This window comes from Thunnus albacares, chromosome 8 (assembly GCF_914725855.1).
Source record: "Thunnus albacares chromosome 8, fThuAlb1.1, whole genome shotgun sequence".
Lineage (NCBI taxonomy): Eukaryota > Metazoa > Chordata > Actinopteri > Scombriformes > Scombridae > Thunnus > Thunnus albacares.
In genome coordinates, this window is record NC_058113.1 from 28,881,529 (window position 1) to 28,900,307 (window position 18,779).

The 18,779-nt window shown below is 39.5% G+C and overlaps 1 protein-coding gene across 1 annotated transcript in view; it reads right to left on the reverse strand.

Annotated features, from left to right (window-relative positions):
• dgkb (diacylglycerol kinase, beta) overlaps positions 1 to 18,779 on the reverse strand; it is a 79,586-nt gene that overhangs the window by 11,127 nt on the left and 49,680 nt on the right. The window contains exons 21-22 of the mRNA XM_044360359.1: positions 8,895 to 8,985; positions 6,363 to 6,558 (exon numbers count right to left, since the gene is read on the reverse strand). Coding sequence (XP_044216294.1) covers positions 6,363 to 6,558; positions 8,895 to 8,985 — 287 coding nt within the window. The remainder of the gene's footprint in view (positions 1 to 6,362; positions 6,559 to 8,894; positions 8,986 to 18,779) is intronic.

The following is an 18,779-nucleotide window of genomic DNA, read 5'->3' on the forward strand; positions in this document are numbered from 1 at the left end:
AGTGTTTTATGATCAAAACCCCTTAAAGGCTGGAATCACATCAGGGAAAAAAAACCAAAAAAACATCTGTTTTTCCAACAATCATGTTTTCACCATTGAAGTCTCATAAGGGATCATTGGCGCCCATGTCTGGAGAGCCTCACTGACTCGCCATGTTTCAAGCTTGACAACGATTGTAACATCCACTTCATCCCCAAGTACAAACACATCATCACACCAGGAAACCTAAAAACATACTGTGTATCACCTGAACAGGCAACTGAATGCCCATTCACATGCCCAACCAGATTTTTTATATATGGATTATTTATAATGTTATTTTATTTTATTAAACTATTATTTTTTATAATATGTAGTTATGATCATTTTATAGTGTGAGTCAAACATATTCTTCTAATTATGTCATAAATCATACCTCAAAGTCACACCCCCTCTTTCCCTATAGTATTGGTTTCTTCCAAAAGATGCAGGATGAAAGCGGTTCACAACAGCAGCAAGCTGATTTTTTTTTCTCCACTATTGCAGGTTATAGTGAGCAAAACACTGAGTTCCATTTGATTAAATCTTGCCATTATTTAAAAAAAACAACAGAAAGCCCCAGCCCTGTCCTCAGTCAGGAGGTTAATAGTGCAACAGGTAGGTTATCTTAGGTGACATTTATAGTGATAGGCTATTTTTCCTTCATGGATTTGTTCCCTCTTTCATACGACCATTTTAGACCAATCAAGGGATGATGATGATGATGCTGATCTGTCTGAAGCGGGTAAAGATAAGTGAATGGCCTAATGATGATTCTCACCATAACAACATGATGATGATAATAATAATAACAATAACAACAACAACAATAGCAACAACAGCACCAACAACAACAATAATAATAATAATAATAATGTTGTCAAAGTATTGTATAAGAGGCAGTCAACTAGCCTATTTAGTGGTAAGAGAACAAAATGAAATGGTCTGATAAAAGAAAACCACAAAAACAAATTTTAGCAATTAGCATTATGTAAGGATTCTAATTTTCAGAGGAAGATGCTGATTTTATTATTATTATTATTATTATAAATGAGCATCTAGCAAGGGACAGTTACATCAGGGGAAGGCCCATTCAAAGAGAAGAAGAAAGCTAAAACATAGGAGCTTCAACAAAACCTGGTTACAAAAGTACCAATGGTTGGAGTACAAGAAAACAACAGATGCAGCTTTTTGTTTTCCCTGTAGAGTGTTTAGATGCACTGCAAACCATGACAGGAAGTTTTCTGTTGAGGGATTTAGGGATTGGAAGTCAGCTTTGGAAACAGGGAAAGTTTTGACAATCACAATGCAAGCCAACAGCATATGGAAAACTGTCATAAGTGGCAGATGCATTTGTTGACTACTCCAACTGATGAGCAACTGTCAGTTCAGAAAGGCAATCAGATAAAGCTGAAGACAAAAGAAAGGGACAGCAGATACAGAGCTGTCTTCAGGCTAGCACACATAACTTCCACAGTAGTCCTGCTTGAGATTACCCTTTTAAGGCCATGATGAACCAGAGACTTCAAAAAACAAAGATGTTTTCAGGGAAATCACTGATTTGGTTGGAAGATATGATGAAGTTCTTCGTACACACCTTGAATCTGCCAAGATAAACCCTAAAAGTGTCCCCAGTTATCTATCTGCATGAGATGATTGCATGTATTGGAAATGAAGTCAGAGGTAAAATCATAAATTAAGTAAAAGTGGCAAAATTCTTCTCTGTGTGCCTTGATACAACTCCAGACTCATCTAAACAGGCTCAGTTGACTGTCATTCTTCGATTTGTTGACAAAAAAGCAGTCAAGATACTGGAGTGCCTAATCGATTTAATGCATGTGAAAGATACAACTGGTGCTGGTCTTGTCAAGAAGCTCATGGAGACAATATGGCCTTGATGTCAGCAACATCAGGGGGCAAGGATACTATATGATGGCTGTGCTGCTATGTCTGGAATATATAGGGATATGCATGCTATCATAACACAGAGCATGTGCTATGAACTTCGATTGAACCTAGTGGTGATTCATATGTGTTGTAAGAACATAACCTCAGGCAACTTCTTTGGTGTCACTGAGCAACTCTACTCCTTCATGGAAGCGTCCACCAAAAGACAACTCTTGCTCACTGATGTGCAAAAGGAGCTGGTGGAAAATGACCCCAAGAGACCCGAGACGCTGACAGCTTTGAGTGTTGTAAGATGGGCATCAGGAATTGACAACTGCAGAGTCCCTCTCATTACCATGTATTCTGGATTGGATGCAGACCAGTAAAGCATTTGACGGGACACATCAGGAACTGCAATGGCACTGGGAAAAGCCATTGATTTTGAGTTGTGTCTTCATCTGGTGGCCTTGAGTAGAATTCTCACAATAGCTACGTTGAAATGGACCCTAATATTTCACTAATAATCAGAATAATAACCTTGAATAGAAAAATGCCTCATGTTACCACTTCAATCAGAAGAAACTGGCCCGATCGGAACGGAGAGGGGTGGTGTAAACCTTTGATAATCCGTTCAATAGGAAAACATTAGTGCTGGATAACCATGTAAAAACTTCTCTCTGGTTGGGATAAATATATTCTTTCTGTGCATGTGTACCCCACGTGGAGGTAACATTAGGTGATGTGACGGTGGAGAGAGCGAGAGAGAGAAAGAGACAGAGAGAGAGAGAGAGAGAGAGCGTGTCTGTGACAGAAAGTATGAAATTAGTAGCTGTGTAGGAGTGCAGTATGTGTACAGTTTAGGCTATTTGTCAGTAAATAAATGCCACACCTCCTCAAGACCCAAGCCAAGTTCCTGTGTCCTGCTTGACACCTGCTGATTAAAGTGAAGGGGGTTAGCCCCAGAGTTAGCGACAATGGGTTAGCCTAACCTGACCAGTTCACTTCTCATTGTAGTTACAATCTCAACTGCTCCTAAACAGAGAGTGGAGAAATGTATGGCTGCTGAGTCTCTCCCCAGTTTTGCTCAGCGCGCCCCACTAACCACCCCTGGTTGTTGGGCTGACAGTGGCCGGTAGGAACATTTTGACATATCACCCTGATGTAGTCATCAGTGGCCGGTAGGAACCTTTTGACATATCGCCCTGATGTAGTCATCACTTTTGCACATGACACACAGCTGTTCCGATTAAATGCGTTGGCGCATGTAAACACCAGAATGTATTAGATCACATCCCGTGTAAACAGTTGACCCGAAATCGTCAGTCGGAATGATTTCAGTCAGCATGAAAAAAATTGTGCATGTAACCACAGCTAGTGACTGGTATTCTCATCAAAATACCTCCAGGGTGAAGACATAGACATCAGCACAGCTGCACAGCTTGTGGATGACTGTAAAACAGAGCCGTCTGTTCTGAGGACAGATGAAGTTTTTGTGGAGATGTGGGGTGAAGCAGAGATGGAAAGAAGGAGCAAAAAGGTTTCAAAGAGACTGGAGGACAAATGGCGAAATTATACACAGATGAGTCCAAAAGAAGAAATGAAGGTTTATTTTTACTTTGCAAACCTTGACCTCTGCATTCAGAGCATCACAGACAGATTCAGCAATGAGACCCTACCTCTTCTCAAACACTCAAGCAGCCTCATAAAGCCATCAACAGAGAAGATCCCACACCTTCAACAGTTGTGTACATACTACAGTGGGGATGTAAATTCAGAACAAGCTCAAATAGAGTACAAACTCTTGATACAACTCTTCTATTTGAAGAGTTCTCTAAAGAGAAGAAACACAAGGATGATGGCTATTTACCATTTCATGGTTGAGAATAATCTTGAAGTATATCCTGAGATCAGCAAGCTCTACCAGCTTATCTTCATACTCCCAGTCACATCATGCATGCAATGAAAGATGCTTCTCTTCATTTAAATTCATCAAGAACAGACTGTTGACCATCATGTTGGAAGAAAGTATGTCTTATCTGATGGTCAATGCAGTCGAGGCAGACTGAACCCAGGAAGTGAACTTGGAGAGAGTCAGGGATTCCTTTTGGAGTCTTTGACACAGACAATAAGGTAGGCATCCTACACTTTGCTATTGTTGCACAAATAATTGACATGAAAATCTACAAATAAATATACAGTATTTACTCTAATATAAAGTGGTAAATTACTCAGTTACAAAAACTGATTTAGTGAAGTTTTGAAAAAATCCTCCCAAAGTCTTTGGATAGCAGTAAGCTTCATCTTCTGGGGACCATGAATGTCTGTACACAATTTCATGGCAGTCCATCAGAACATGAGTAAAAAAAAACATGTACAAAAAATGAGAACATTATCCTGATCTGAAAGGATTAAAATCCAGCAGCAGCAAAACAATCCTCTACTCCCTTTCACTGTAATTATGATGACTTCAAATACTTGAATGTCTTCTTTTTCAAATTCTGAATGCATGACCTTTACCTGCAATCAAAAATTATTCTATTGTGGTATTCAGACCCTAACTTCAGTAAAAGATGGAAGGAATTCTTCTTCTACCACGGCTTTCAGGATATGTTTTATTTTTTTGTAAGTCCTTGAGGGGGCTTGCGCCATTTACCAGCTGTTACCAGCTGACTCATTCTGCTTCGTTCATTCATATATTCCCATTGACGGGTTTCCTTTTGACGTAAATGGATTCAGGGGTATGCCCAACACCCCCCTCAGTCTGCTCCTATTAACTGAGCCTGTCCACTGGCGCCTACAGAGACCATTAATACACAAGTGACAGTTCCAAACAGTGACATGATTGTACCTTTTCTTAGCAAACACAATCAGCTAGCTGTGATTCGCCTTGTCATCTGTGAAATATTCATGCACTCAGGGAAAGTTTGGTCAAAAGTTTAGTCTTTGATCTATCTGATAGGAGAAAGGACACAGACTATCGGTTGTTTGTATCTATGTGTGCTTCAGGGAAAACAGCCTCCTACACTGTAAAACCTATTTCACTTCAAGTATTGTTGACCGACCACAATCTTCAGCATATGCAAGGCTTTGAAAGTACTGTTGGCTACTCACCAATTGCCTCACAATGTGTTGAATTTTCAGACTTTTCAAAAACATATTTTTTAAAGGAGCGTGTGTTAAAAGACTTTAGTCTACAGCCATGCTAGCAGCTTTGCAAGGCTGTACATAGTCACTTTGCTTTGAACCAAATGCTAACATCAGCATGGTAATGCCACAGTAACAGTGTTAACTTAGTGATGTTTATCAGGTAATGTTTAAGATGTTTACCCTCTGAGTTTAGTGTGCTATTTTAACAGTAATGAAAGACCAAAGGATTGACTTATCATTTCAATGTGCAGAGATGTGCAAGGATGATCATTACTTCTCTCCTTTGTTAATATGTGCAGGAATTTGACTTAGGAGGCCCACTCCTCTCTTTCCATCCTGGCTTAGGCCCAAATAAGGTACCATTCTGGGTCTTAGTATAAGCAAGACATGTTAAGTGGTCAAAGGCCATACATGGATTGGGCCGCTTCCCTGATTTGTGTCTTTGGGAGATGTGGCTCTTATATAACATACATGTGCATGTAAATGTATATCTCGTGGTTGTTTGCTATTGGCTGTAATCCATAAGTTTGTATGATTTGACCAAGCGATGATCATTTCTTTGTCTCTGAAGAAGGTCAGTTTGGCTTTGTATAGCGAGACAGAGGAATGATTTGCTTTGTGTGAGTTCTGTCTCCTTATAGTGCAATAACAATTTTTAATCTCTTGTGTTTTGTGTATTATTTCATATGTGTGTTTAGTGTTTTCAGACAATTTCCACGACACTATCCAGCTAGCATCTGTTTATTAGCAGTAAAGACAAAGTACAGATGAGGCTGATGGGAATGTAATTCGTTTCCCAGGTATTAGGTTGTAAACCAAAGAATTGGACAGTTAAGAGATAGCCAAATGGATTACAATTCATCCTGAGGGGAACACGAAAGTCCAAACCAAATTTCAAGGCAATACATTCAATAGTTGACATTTCACTCAAAACCACAAATGTCAATGTTATGGTGGCACTTGAGGAAAAGTCCAGGGATTACCAAGGTCGTTAGGGTTCATGATCTGGGAACCATGCATGTCTGCACCAGTTTCATGGCAATCCATCCAATAGTTGTTCGAATATTTCAGTATGGACCAAAGTGGTGGATTGGCAAACCGACTGACATTGCCATCCCTAGAGCCATGCTACTCTCTCAACAGTTTATTCTATATTATCTATATATCTCTTATACAGTTTCCAGTTTGGATTTGTACTCTAATGGGCAAGTTCACAATCCAGTAGTGAAATTGCAACAGCAGGACTACGCCAACTACAGACAGTCATAAAATGGTTAAACATGTGTTAATTCTAATGGTGTCAAAACTACCTTGAACTGCAAACATGAGCTCTTTGGGGTCGATCACTGGTGTCCTCTTGTCTTGTCCCTTTTTTCCCCCCTTCCGGTGACCCCTCCTCTTCTTGCTCTCGCCCCAAAGGTTGGACCCCCCATGCATGCTGGGAATGTTGAGAATGGCGATGCCTTCTAGGGAGATGCTGCTGAGGTCCAGAGTAACACCATCACACTTTTAGGAAAGAGAAAGAAATAGAGGGCAAAGCAAATAAATCAGCTAAGCACACATCTGTCATGATAGGATCGATATGAATTGGCAAGCTGCATTTTCCTGTAGTTTGAACAATGACAGGCTACAAATACCTAGAAAGTTTTAAGGTGTTATCTACTGAAAACACTGACTTACTGGCAGTCTAAAGAATCGTCTTGTTTTTCCTCCCTAATAAATTGACAACTTATTACGCACAAAGGTTGAAAGTTGATATTCTTATATATTTGGTGAAACGTCCATGAGCAGAGAAAGCGCAGTGTGTTTATTTAAAATTTGCTAAGTAAAATATCTGAGAAGAAGTTCTGGTCCAAATATAAAATCTATGCACTTGACCTTTGAGAACTGGGCACCCACAGTTCTCCTGATATACAGTATATGCATACACGTATGTTTGATGTAAATATGGATATCCACCATTTGGACAAACTAGTGGATGTAATTGCAAAATAGTTTTGCTGCTTACCAGATTATCTGGTAAGCAGCAATAATTCAAAAACTACATTGTCTTAAAGTAGGAAGCTAAGTAATTAACCTAAGATTTAAGTTTGTAAAATGTTTTGAAATCACCCTAAAAACAAGTGGCACAGGTGAGCTACAATGATGGTGACTGAATGACTTTCCATTTAACCTCTTATGAAAACTGTCTCTCTCAAACAAAGAGGCAGAGCCTGACCGTGTGTGCATCTTTTTTCTGTCTGAACCTGAATCTGTCTCTTTCTGATCCTGAACCTGTATCAATCTTTCTGTCTGAACACAGATCTGTTTCCATGTCTGAGCTTGACCCTGAATCTGTCTCTGTCTGAAACTGAGCCTGAGCCTGTCACTCTGTCTGAGCCTGAGCCTGTTTTAAGTCTGAACCTAAACCTGAATGGGTCTTTCTGTCAGAGTGTAAACCTGTCTCTACATCTGAGACTTAGCCTGAACCTGTCTCCCTGTCTGAGTCTTAGCTTGAACCAATCTCTTTGTCTGAGCCTGAGTCTGCAGTAGTCTTCCTGTTGAATCAGTCTTACTGTTTGAGCCTGAGCCTAAACCTGGTGTCCCAGCCTGTCCTTCTCAGCCTGAACTTGAACCTGTTTCTTCACCTGAACCTGAACATTTCTCTGCATCTTAGCCTGAGCTTTAATCTCTCTCTATCTTAAATTGAACATCTATCTGAGCCTTAATCTGTCTCTCCCTGAGCCTGAGCAAGAACTTGTTTTTCTGTATTATACACCCTTCTCCCTATCTGAGCCTGACCCTAAACATGTCTGTCTGAGCCTGAACCTTTGTCCTAGTCTAAGCCTAAAACTCAATCTGTCTCTCTGTCGGAGCCTGAAGCTTTCTTTTTGTCACAGCTTTAATATTAATCAGTTCTCTATCTAAGCCTAAGTCTGAACCTTTCTTTTCAGTCTGAGCCTGAGCCTGTTTTTAGATAATTCTCTCCATAGGAAGCACCAATCCTGTCAATTAGATTAACCTTAAAGAGTAAACCAGAATCGGGGCTTACCATCAGCTCTTTAGAATAATCTTCTGTCAGTTCTAAAATCGTAATGCTCTAGATAGTGGATCCTATACCAGTCTAGATCTGTCTCTAATTTCCAGACAAGCTCTCTTCCAGTAGGTACTTAACCAACACTAATTAATAAAGACCTCTGCACTGTGTGGATAGCTCTGAGAAGGGGGAAGATGAATCGTATAGACACCATCTTCATTATCACTCAATATCACACACAGCAGGGTCGTGTAGGGCTAATTACCTGTGGTTGAACTGAGGTTCAGTGAGAAGTGGGTGGGGAGTTGCACAGATAGCCTTCACACATTAACACTTTGTCTGGGTGGATCTGAAACTAGCACAAATTTTGGCTATTTATGGAACAAGCGTTGACCAGAATATTTTTAACAGGCACCAATATTCTTACCTGAGTACTTAATATTCTTAATATCATTAAATTAAGGATGTATGATTGCTTGGGATTCAAACTGGATGTTTTTGCTGCTCACTCACCCATTCACATGCACTCACAAACCAATGGTGGCAAGCTACCATGCAGGGTGATGGCGCAACCACCAGGAGCAATTTGGGGTTCAGTGTCTTTCCCAAGAACACTTCAACACGCAGGCAGGAAGAGTTAGGGATCGAACCAGCAACCCTCTGAGTAGTGGACGACTCACTCTACCTCCTCAGCCCTAGCCACCCCATTACATAATTTACAAAAGCAGTGACTTTCAAAAAACCTTTCTTTGCTTTTGTTTCTTTTCTGTTTTTTTTCTTCTCTTCCATAGCTCTCTATAAATAGAAAATATGTGGTTCGGTTTACCTCAACCTCCAGAAAGTCGTGGAGCTTCTTACATGTGGCCGAAAAGGTCTCCGAAGTGCCAAACTCAAAGTACCACAGCTTATTCTTTGTTCTGAAAAAAAAAAAACAAGACAACAGAAATTGCAAAGGGACTGAGAAAAGAGGAAACATAGGAGTGTTTTCCCCACATCAAAATATGGAGCTTGTACAGTCATAACATCTCTTTTGCTCTCTGTCTCTAGTCCCCTATATTCTGAGCTTATGAAAAACAAAAAGAAACAGACAACCATTCTGCAAAAGTGCATCTGTGTTTGATTCAAGCTTGAAAAAGGGATTTTCTAAACTACACAGGAAATACAGCTCTAATGTTTACCACTGAACAAAATCACACAGTCATTAATCTCTACAGAATGCATAATGTGGCCCATTAATCACATATTGAAGCATAATGATGGATATACAGCCAGTTAAGGAGGCATCTGAGGGAGCACATGGGGTGGCCAGTGGGTACCTATGCCCAACATTAAGGCCCAGTGTGGGGTGTAGGAGGGTAATCTACCTGCCCCTGCAATTAACAGAGGACTGGGGTGCTGCTCCCCTGGCTTCCTACAGCACACACTCCCATTGCTAAGGCTGATGATCAATGACCTCTCCGGGGTGAGTCACCATCTGTCCGTATACTGCCATGGTTATATTCTCTCATGGCTACAATAATAAAATGCCGTTGTTTTTTTTCATATTAGAGTAGTGATTAGGTATTGTATCACTTTTATTATATGGTTTTATTTCATAGCAGTTTGTGTAGTCATGCTAATCATGTAAACAGAGGTCTGACAGTGCAACCCATGCCTTCGTCATGATGAAGATGAAGTCACATGGATGTACTTCAACAAATTTATATATATGAAGGTAGCTGATTGAACATTTTTTTTCCAGCATGGGGTTGGAATTTTAATTATTCTCTTTAACATGAGTGAGCATAGTGCATCAATTTAGATTTGAGCATGAAAAGGGAACAACAAAAAGATTTATAATTGATCACTGTAGAGCTGAAATTAACGATTATTTTTCAATTAATCATTTTGTCAGAAAATAGTGATGTCCCAATCTGATCTCAAAGATCGATATCAGGGCTGATCAAGCCATTTGACTGGTATCAGCTATATTCAGCAAGAATCTAAGCCCGATCCTTTATTTTACGTCAGCTGTCACACAGGTGTCATAAATGGAGAGCACAGTATTTGGCAGGTCGCCGAAGCGTACTCTAAAATGTAAAATGAAAGCAGTCCAACATCCACTTGTAATGTCTGCAATGCAAGCATTTTGCAAGGTGGTACTAAAAGAGCTGCGTTCAATACTACCAATTTTATATGGCACCTAAAAAAATAAAAACTCAACGGAATACAGAGAGTTCACTCAGGTAACTCAAAGGCTGCACCAAAGCAACAAACACTGGAGGACATTTCAGGCAATTCTTTTCTTAATGCATTGCAGAGCTATTCAACTGTCAAGCATATACATTTGATTGATTCTAATACCTTTAATGTACTTGAAGTGTGCACTGTGCAGCTGTATTATCTAGGAAAATACACGTATCAGCAGATACTTAATATGAAATGACCCTAATTACAATGTCCCACAGTCCAATGTCTTCTTTTTGTTCAACCAACAGTCCAAAACCAAAAAATATTCAGTTTACTATAATGTATGACAGAAAAGCATAAAATCCTCACATCTGACTTGCATTTTTTACTTTAAAAAATGACTAAAATGATTATTCTATTATTAAAATAGTTCATGGTTAATTTTCTGTTGATCTGCTAATCAGTTAATCAACTAATTGTTGCAGCTCTGAATCACTGGCAGAAGGTCAGACCATTAGGTAGAGGAAGGGATTGGATCATTGAACTGTGCTTTAGTTTTGTTTAGTTGGCCAAGTCAAAGCATTGCCATTTAAACTTTGGTGGCAGCAAACATGTGCACAGAGATGCAGGTCTAAGAGAACTACGGTTCAACTAACAGGCTCATGGTAGCAAAAGCACAGGTGTAACTAATAATGTTAATTTTATTCAAGTGTTGCAGTCAACCATGACAGCATGGCCTGAGCCAACCAGGATCCTGAAACTGAAACAGCTAATTGGAAATCAGCCATCATTAATTTGATTACTTACACCTGTGTTCCTGCTGTGGCATGTCAAACTTTTGTGAAAGAGGCAATAACGGGTGGCCAAAACTGCCCAATTATCATCAGTCCACAGCTGTGTGGCCGGTGTGAAGCTGTGAGGATTTGTGGTTTTTGTTTTGTTTTATATCAGTTTTAACTTAAAAATCTTTTGGTTCTGGACTGTTGGTCAGACTAAACAAGCAACCTGAAGATGTCACTTTGGGCTAAAATTCAATTTTCTGACATTTGGACTAAAAGACTAATTGATAAAGCAATTGGTATATGAATTGATTATGAATATAAAATAATACTTAGTTTTAGTCCTACATGAGTCTGCTCTGTACATTTCATCCACTGTACACAAAGGTGTCACTACAGAAAATGTCAGAGGGTCATTATTATCATGGCAAATCATCTTCTGAGCATCATTAATTTCTGATCAAATGTAATGGCAATCTGATAAATTGCTGAGGATCAAAGTGTTGGATCAACAAACTGACCAAAATCACAAAATGAAGAATTGTTAGATGTTATGTCAAATCAGTGTTATGCAGGAAAAGGACAATGGCTACAGATACAATAAAGGAAGATGTGTCGGTTCAAAGGTGCTGAAAATAACTGTTAAACCTTTCAGAGATATTATGACTTAAAAATATATGATAGGAGACGCTCTCACAGTATTGATTCATCTTCAACATCCCAGCTGATTTTCAAACTGCTTACTAGATCCTGTGTTTTGGCATTTTATTTACATTTCTAGAAGACTCTTCAGTGCACATACAGTACAGTAACGCTGCAGATGAGCTTTGAAATGAGTCAACATTAACTTTTCCCACTCACCCCTGGTCTGAGGTGAATCACTCAATGGAACGTGTTTCCTCAAACTTTTCGTGGCAGATATCCAAACCTCTTCTAAGTGCCTTGAGTGAAAACAGTCTACACCAAGCTTCACTGAGGGTGGGATTGCAACAAGTTCATTAACTGGAATCTATTTAAAATCACTGAACATCAATACTTATTTTTATTGAAAATGTTATTATATTTTATCTCTAAGGCTTTCGTTTATCCTTTATCCTTTAATGTAACTGAAATAATCTGCAAAGTCTCTTAGAGTTTCTCAACAAAAAAAGATTCCAGGTTAATTTTATACTGAAGCACAAATAACTGAAGGCTTTTGATCTTTCCAAGAAACAACAGACAACAGCACACAATTCATCCAAAAGCTTCAAGGACAGAAAAAAAAAACACCCTACAACAGTGCTGACACGCAGAACTGAATACGGTAAAAAATGGCCTTCTCTTAGCCGAATCAAAGCACTACAAGAGGGACGTATTAGTATAAGCAGAGTAACAATCACTGAATTATTGATTTCCTCATTAGGACTTTTGTCAGGACCATTTAGCCACTTTATAAATGAGCTTTCATTAGGGTACTTGCAAGGTAGCCCAACTCGCAGTTGATTTATAATGTGCAACATGGTCAATAGCAGAGGGATGAGAACAGAGGGAGGTGGGAAGAGGCAGGAGGGCGACAGGGCTATGCTGAGAGGCTTTACGCAACAACACATCCTTACATCTCCTCCAGCATCATCATTGCCACCACCATCATCATCATCATCATCTGTAAGCTCAGCAGTCAAGAGGGCAAACTGAGTGCACCTTTACAGTAGAGCATGAACACATCTCTGAGCGTGTTTGCAAACAAACAAATGAAGGTGGCTACTTCGAAAAACATATTCAAAACTGTTGGCTGGTGATTTATGGAGAAAATGAAGCCACATACAGGCAGTGTTTTGGATCCTTTGGCTCTGTTGCTTTCAAAAGCCAAAAGCCTTTGACATCAGATAGAATGTAAAGTGAGTTTTAGAAATGAAATCAAGACATAAAAAATCAATGGAAAGACATGAGTGGATGTGAAAAGATACGTCAGCTTGACCAAAAAATGTGCATTTATTCCAAGATCACATGACTTCATTTGAGGGACAGAAGAAGAAAAATGACAAAAACTGGAGGAAAGTAACATAAAGAGCTGGGATTTGTGGTACATTCTGCACTCAATCAGATTCTGAGCTTTCATATAAATACAGACATGGTCCACACAGATGTTGTAGCTACAGCTCATGTCTGTACAATAGCTAAATTGTTTTTGGAGAATAAACATAGATTGCACAGTTGCGTGATCAAACTGTGCAAATTAAGTGAGGCGAAAAGTTGCTTCAGATCAGTGAACTGAGGGGAAAAACTGTAGTTCACCTGTTGAGTTTAACTGAGAGAAAAAACAACTTATCATTCAAGAAATCTCTTGAACCCCACCGATACTCATCAAAGTTGGACCTCTGGGACTAAACGAAGGACACTAAAGCACAATGTTAGAACAGATACAGCAAGACAACATCTGACCATCCTGTCGATTCCCACCACTTAAACTAACAAGCGCACCATGGCAACAAATCACCTTATGTCCTTGTTCATTAGGTAATTAGGAGCATCTCATTGGCCGGATCGGATTGTCATTTATCTGCTGACAAACACTGGATTCATCTGACAGACTGACTGTGAGGAGCATCTTCAACAGTGGCCAGATTATCCTAGGATTAATAGGGAGTCCATTTGAGTAAGATGATACTTTTAAGGTAGATAAGAAGATCAGACTTTATAGTAAGTGCAGTAAAAGTGAACATAAAACTCATTTCCTTAAACTGTTTGCTGATTTTAAACCCTTGTATCCCTCCAGGACATCTTAGAAGTTCATCAATTATACTATCTGTGGGAGCGATTTGTGTTGTTTTTTTTTTTCAGGAAAAAGTGCTGTCACTGAAAACCAGCAGCATACTGTATGAAGCAGGTTTTCAATTCTCAGAGTAGCAACAGTGCAAAGCCTCTTTGTGATTTTTTACCTGCAGTGTATCAATGCAAAGTGTACTGCAATAATAACTTTAGCGGTGTGCATATGAGATCAGCTGTTGTAGTCACAGCTGGTACGCCAAATGAAAACAGTGGCTCAGGTTTCCAGAGCCACTGAGGTGTCTTTGATTTGCACAAACAAATCATAAAACAAAACTGGAAAATAAGACAAATACAAACTGTGCGGCTGAGAGAAAAACCACAAAGAGCTTTAGGAAAACATCTCATACCAAAAAAATACAGGAACAGGAAGACAAGTGCAGCTCAAACAGCCTGAATCTAAACAATACACCCATGTTCATAAAGCCACCGCTGCTTGGTCACCATATTAAAGGATGTCACAGGTGATAAGCTTCAGTGTAGCATCGCTGTCCTGAGGCCACAGCACCTTTACACTGTAGATGCACTTTCCACCGGCCACACTGAACAGCGTCATTGATTTTCTTCCCCTCTGACACTTAATCTAACCCACAATGATCTACGACCTTATTTTCACACTAATTTCTTCTTGATCAGAGGTGATAAATATCGCATTGACATAACCAACTCTTTGTGCATTGCATCAATGCACTGTTTTGTTTAACATGACACCGCCTAGAGCGCTCCGACTTCGCCTGGCAGTTTGAGAAATGATCTGAGTTGCATCGTCTTGCCTACAGAGATGCAGCAAGCAGTTTGAAAAATGTATTTCTTTCAGTTGCACTGCAAGGATTCCTGGCTGTTTTTTTTTTTTTTAACCAAAAATACTGATACTGATATAAAATATCCAGCAATTTTAAGAGCAAATACAAAAACAGAACTGCTTAAATAACATAGAAGTGAAAGGGTAAGCATGACATCTGAAACCATATTCTTTTTCCTGTATTGTCGTTTTGGAAACCGAGCTGCTGCTGAGGCAGAAATAATGTCAGCAGCTGATTTAAGCCTCAACGGGCAGAGCCAAAGAACCACTTTTGTTTTATGTAAGTAATGTTGGACCACTGTTGCCAACGTGAATACACAGTCCCCAGATTTACAGGGTGATATTATAATTTTTACAAAGTGACTATAAACAAATGTATTGCATATTTCTACATCTCCCTGGTTTGCTGATATAGTATGACAGTGAAAAGACGTGCAGGCATCTGTTTTTTAGACAATTTAAATGACTATATTTCAATGTGAACCAGCTCTTAAATATAATAACTGAAATGCTCTTGAAACAATGGTTATATTTACCCAAGAAGTCTTCAAAACTTTCACACTTAAACCTAATTTAAATTACTGTAACCAAGATGTCTTCTGATGCAAATCTCTTGCTTACCACTCAGGAGTGGGTAACTGTGGCAAACATATGAATTTTGTAATAAAAATCTGACATCATAATATTCATCACCTGCCAATTAACAGTTGGTGACACTGCATATGAAACTACATGAAAACAATTAAAAACAAGTATTACAATATTTTAAAAGTTGAAATGAGACCCAGAATCTCATTAGTGGTACCGTACCACCATGATATACTGGAATAAAACCATTAATTTTGGAAATCGTGAGAAACCTCACATGAAATTAACAAAGCAATGTTGTTAATTAATGATTTCATATTGTTTACAAGGCTCGGGGTGTTTTAGCAATCTGTTTATCTAAGGTCTGACACCTCCAACGACACATCAGCTGGGAAAAGTGAGTCTGTTGGTTTCTACAGTGAAAGTTCAACTGAGTCAGTGATCTTTCTCCATTAGCTTTTGAGAGTAGCCTCTTCAAAAAGCCCACTAACGGTCAGTTATGACTCACATCTTCATTCAAAAGCAACGTTCAACATGATGAGTGAGATTCCATCTTCCACCTGCTGGTTTTACTCCACCAGCGACTAGACTCAGTGGGATTCTTACTATCTTATCTTTCTTTCTATCTTTCTGCTATCTTTATGGGCCTGTGCTTAATGAAGATGCATCACGTTGATAAGGTCTAATCGTCCTCTCTGTTGTTAACCTCAACACCAACTGATGTCTCCTTATTGAACTGAGTGTCTGCAGACCTCAACTTCGGAAACTAAATATGCACTTGAAAGTCTTATATGAAATAATTTGACTGGCTAGGTGCAAACTATTTCTCTGATTACCTAAACAGAGGAGCAGACTGGTTAATGCACAGACAAAGGTTGCTGAAACAAACAAACAAACAAAAAAATCCTCCTTTTGGTTACTGACTCTTTTTTTTTTTTTTACAAAGGAGAATACATGATTTATATTTGTTTTACACAGCAAATTTATTGCAGCATAAAATGCAATTTAAATTCAGTTGGACTGTTTCAACAAATCATACAGTGCAGAGTTGTAGCATCAGGGAGCTATAAGACATTGTTTTTGAGTCTTGAGATCTTCAGTTTATCTTTATCATTATCAAAGTATATTTTTCATGATATGAATTTTTACATATATCTCAGCCTTACTACTTGAGGTGCAATGTCATATCTGTGTTAGTTCACTTGAGTTTGTGTATGTGTGTGTGTGTATGTGTGTGAGTGTGTGTGTGTATGTGTGTGAGTGTTCTCACTGAGCTGGGGGACAGGGCCACAGGTGAGATCCCTCTAAATTACATACAAGTGGTCATTAATTATAGATGACACTTTGGTCACATAAACGATTTCATCCTCAAATGAGGTCTGAGGGCGGCCGCTACTTAGGTCCACCATGCATGTGAGTGTGCGTGTGTGTGTGTGTGTGTATGTGTAAATGAGTGTGTATGCATGTGTAATTTAGAGCAGCATCACCTGTGGCCCTGTTCCCAGCTCAGCGGGAAACACGCACACATGTACACGCGTACACACACATTAGCATTGGTGTGTTGATGGGTGCGTATGTTGGTGAATCCGGCGGCCCCATCCAGCACACCGCAGTGCTTTGATGAACATACTCATTATGCTAAAGAGTGCTCCATGCCTGGGCTTCCCTGTGCCTTCAGGAAAGGTTAACTCAGGATGGTTACACAGCACAGCGAGAGCCTGTGGGTGCACAGGGGCAGAGCGGCTCTGGAGGAGCGCGCTGACGGTGTTAGATGTCTCAGGACCAAAAATAGATCTGGGTATGCAGAGCAAATATCATGGGAGCATCAAGGTGCCATGATTGATGCCACAGAATAAACAAACATTGCAGGTGAAGCCACAGAAGCTTTCACGCTGCAGCTGAAAGGTCCAAAATCAGATGTTTTCCTTCACAGATCTGATGTTGTCTGATTAGTGTGGAAAGCAAAAAAACACACAAACACACAGAAAAGTGGTACAAAATTGGATCCTGAGGGATGTAACCTCGATGTGAGGTAAATTTGTCATATTTAAAAACTGGTCTCCAAAAAAAAAATCTTATAAGTAAATTTTTCCATTAATCACTTGAGAAAGATTTATGTTATTTGTATTTTCCCAGTATCCATTGGACTTCTGTCCATATTATATTTCACCTCATGATTTATGTCAACATTCAGTATCAATGCTGAAAGTATTGTGTCCTATATGGAGTGAGGTGGAAAGTAAGGTTCCATTCAGGCCGAAAACAGCCCTTAAAACAATGCAAGGGGCTGCGTTGGTGGGGGCGTGTTGTGTTGTATCAGTGAGATAATGAAAAACGATCCAGGAAGTCCACTGGAGCTACAGATTAATGCCTTTAAAGGTCTATCAGATGCCAAAACATTGTAACACTCATGAGGTAAACAACAGAAACACAGCATTAAAGTTACAGGTATGTGTCAACCTGCATATATGTGACGTTCAATGACCCTGCGTTATTTGCTGGCACTCTCTGTGTCGACACCTCCACTACATTAAAGCACATCCCCCATGCAAATGAATGAGAGGGTTGTGTTTTTTCACACAGGGCTAACGTTGGCCTGTGTCTTTTTGTGCATAGTGCTCTGGTAAAAAGACACAAGGTCATCTGGCAAAAAAAGTTGAACTAGGCTCAACTTTTTGCAATTAAACGTGACGTCATCCAGCAAAGGTGCTACGTTAGCCAATCACATACATGCAAGCAAACATTCTAATTTGATTACTTTGTCATTTTCATGTTTCGCTGGTCCATGAGGAAATGCAGTCTCCTCCATTGTTTCAGCACAGGGCTGTTTTCCATCTGAGTCCCTGTACTAAGGGTATGGTGGCCGGGATGGTGAATGGGCGTGTTGCACATCTAACCTTTTTATTATCTGTAACTACGATCTTTCCTTAACCATGACCGAGTGTTTTAGTCATCTAACTCTAACCAAAACTTAACCATAGTGTTTCTGATATAACCATGATCTTTCCCAGACTTTTGGGCATTTTTCTTTGGCTGACAGCAGAGAGGCAGACAGGAAATATGGTGAGAAATGTGTATCACATGCAATAAAGCGCCATATGCAGAAATTAACTGGGGGTGTTGTTGTTACATGGCATGTTCCTCAACAATTTAGCTACCGGGGCACCCATCTTTCCCCAATTTTTAATCATCTATTGGCTAAGCAAATTTTCCAAGATAAGCTGGCAGCAGAGAAGATGGAGGACATCAGCCATTACTGTCATCCATATACCAGTTTCTTGCCTCAGGACCTAACATGTCATTGAATTTCATTAAAATCCGTTGACAAGGTTTTAAGATATCCTGCTCACTAAAACATGGAAAAGAAAGTGAAATGGTTTTCTTGATTGTAAACTGCACGGACCAAACAAGGAATCTACAATAAATGCAAATACAGAAATGATGCCTTTTGTTACACTGTGGAATAGATATAACCTGTCCCAGGTTTAGAAATGGGCAGAAAGAAAGTGTAATTTGTGCAAAAGTCACATGGTTTAGAGCATGAAAGAAAGTGATCTGATCAGTAGTA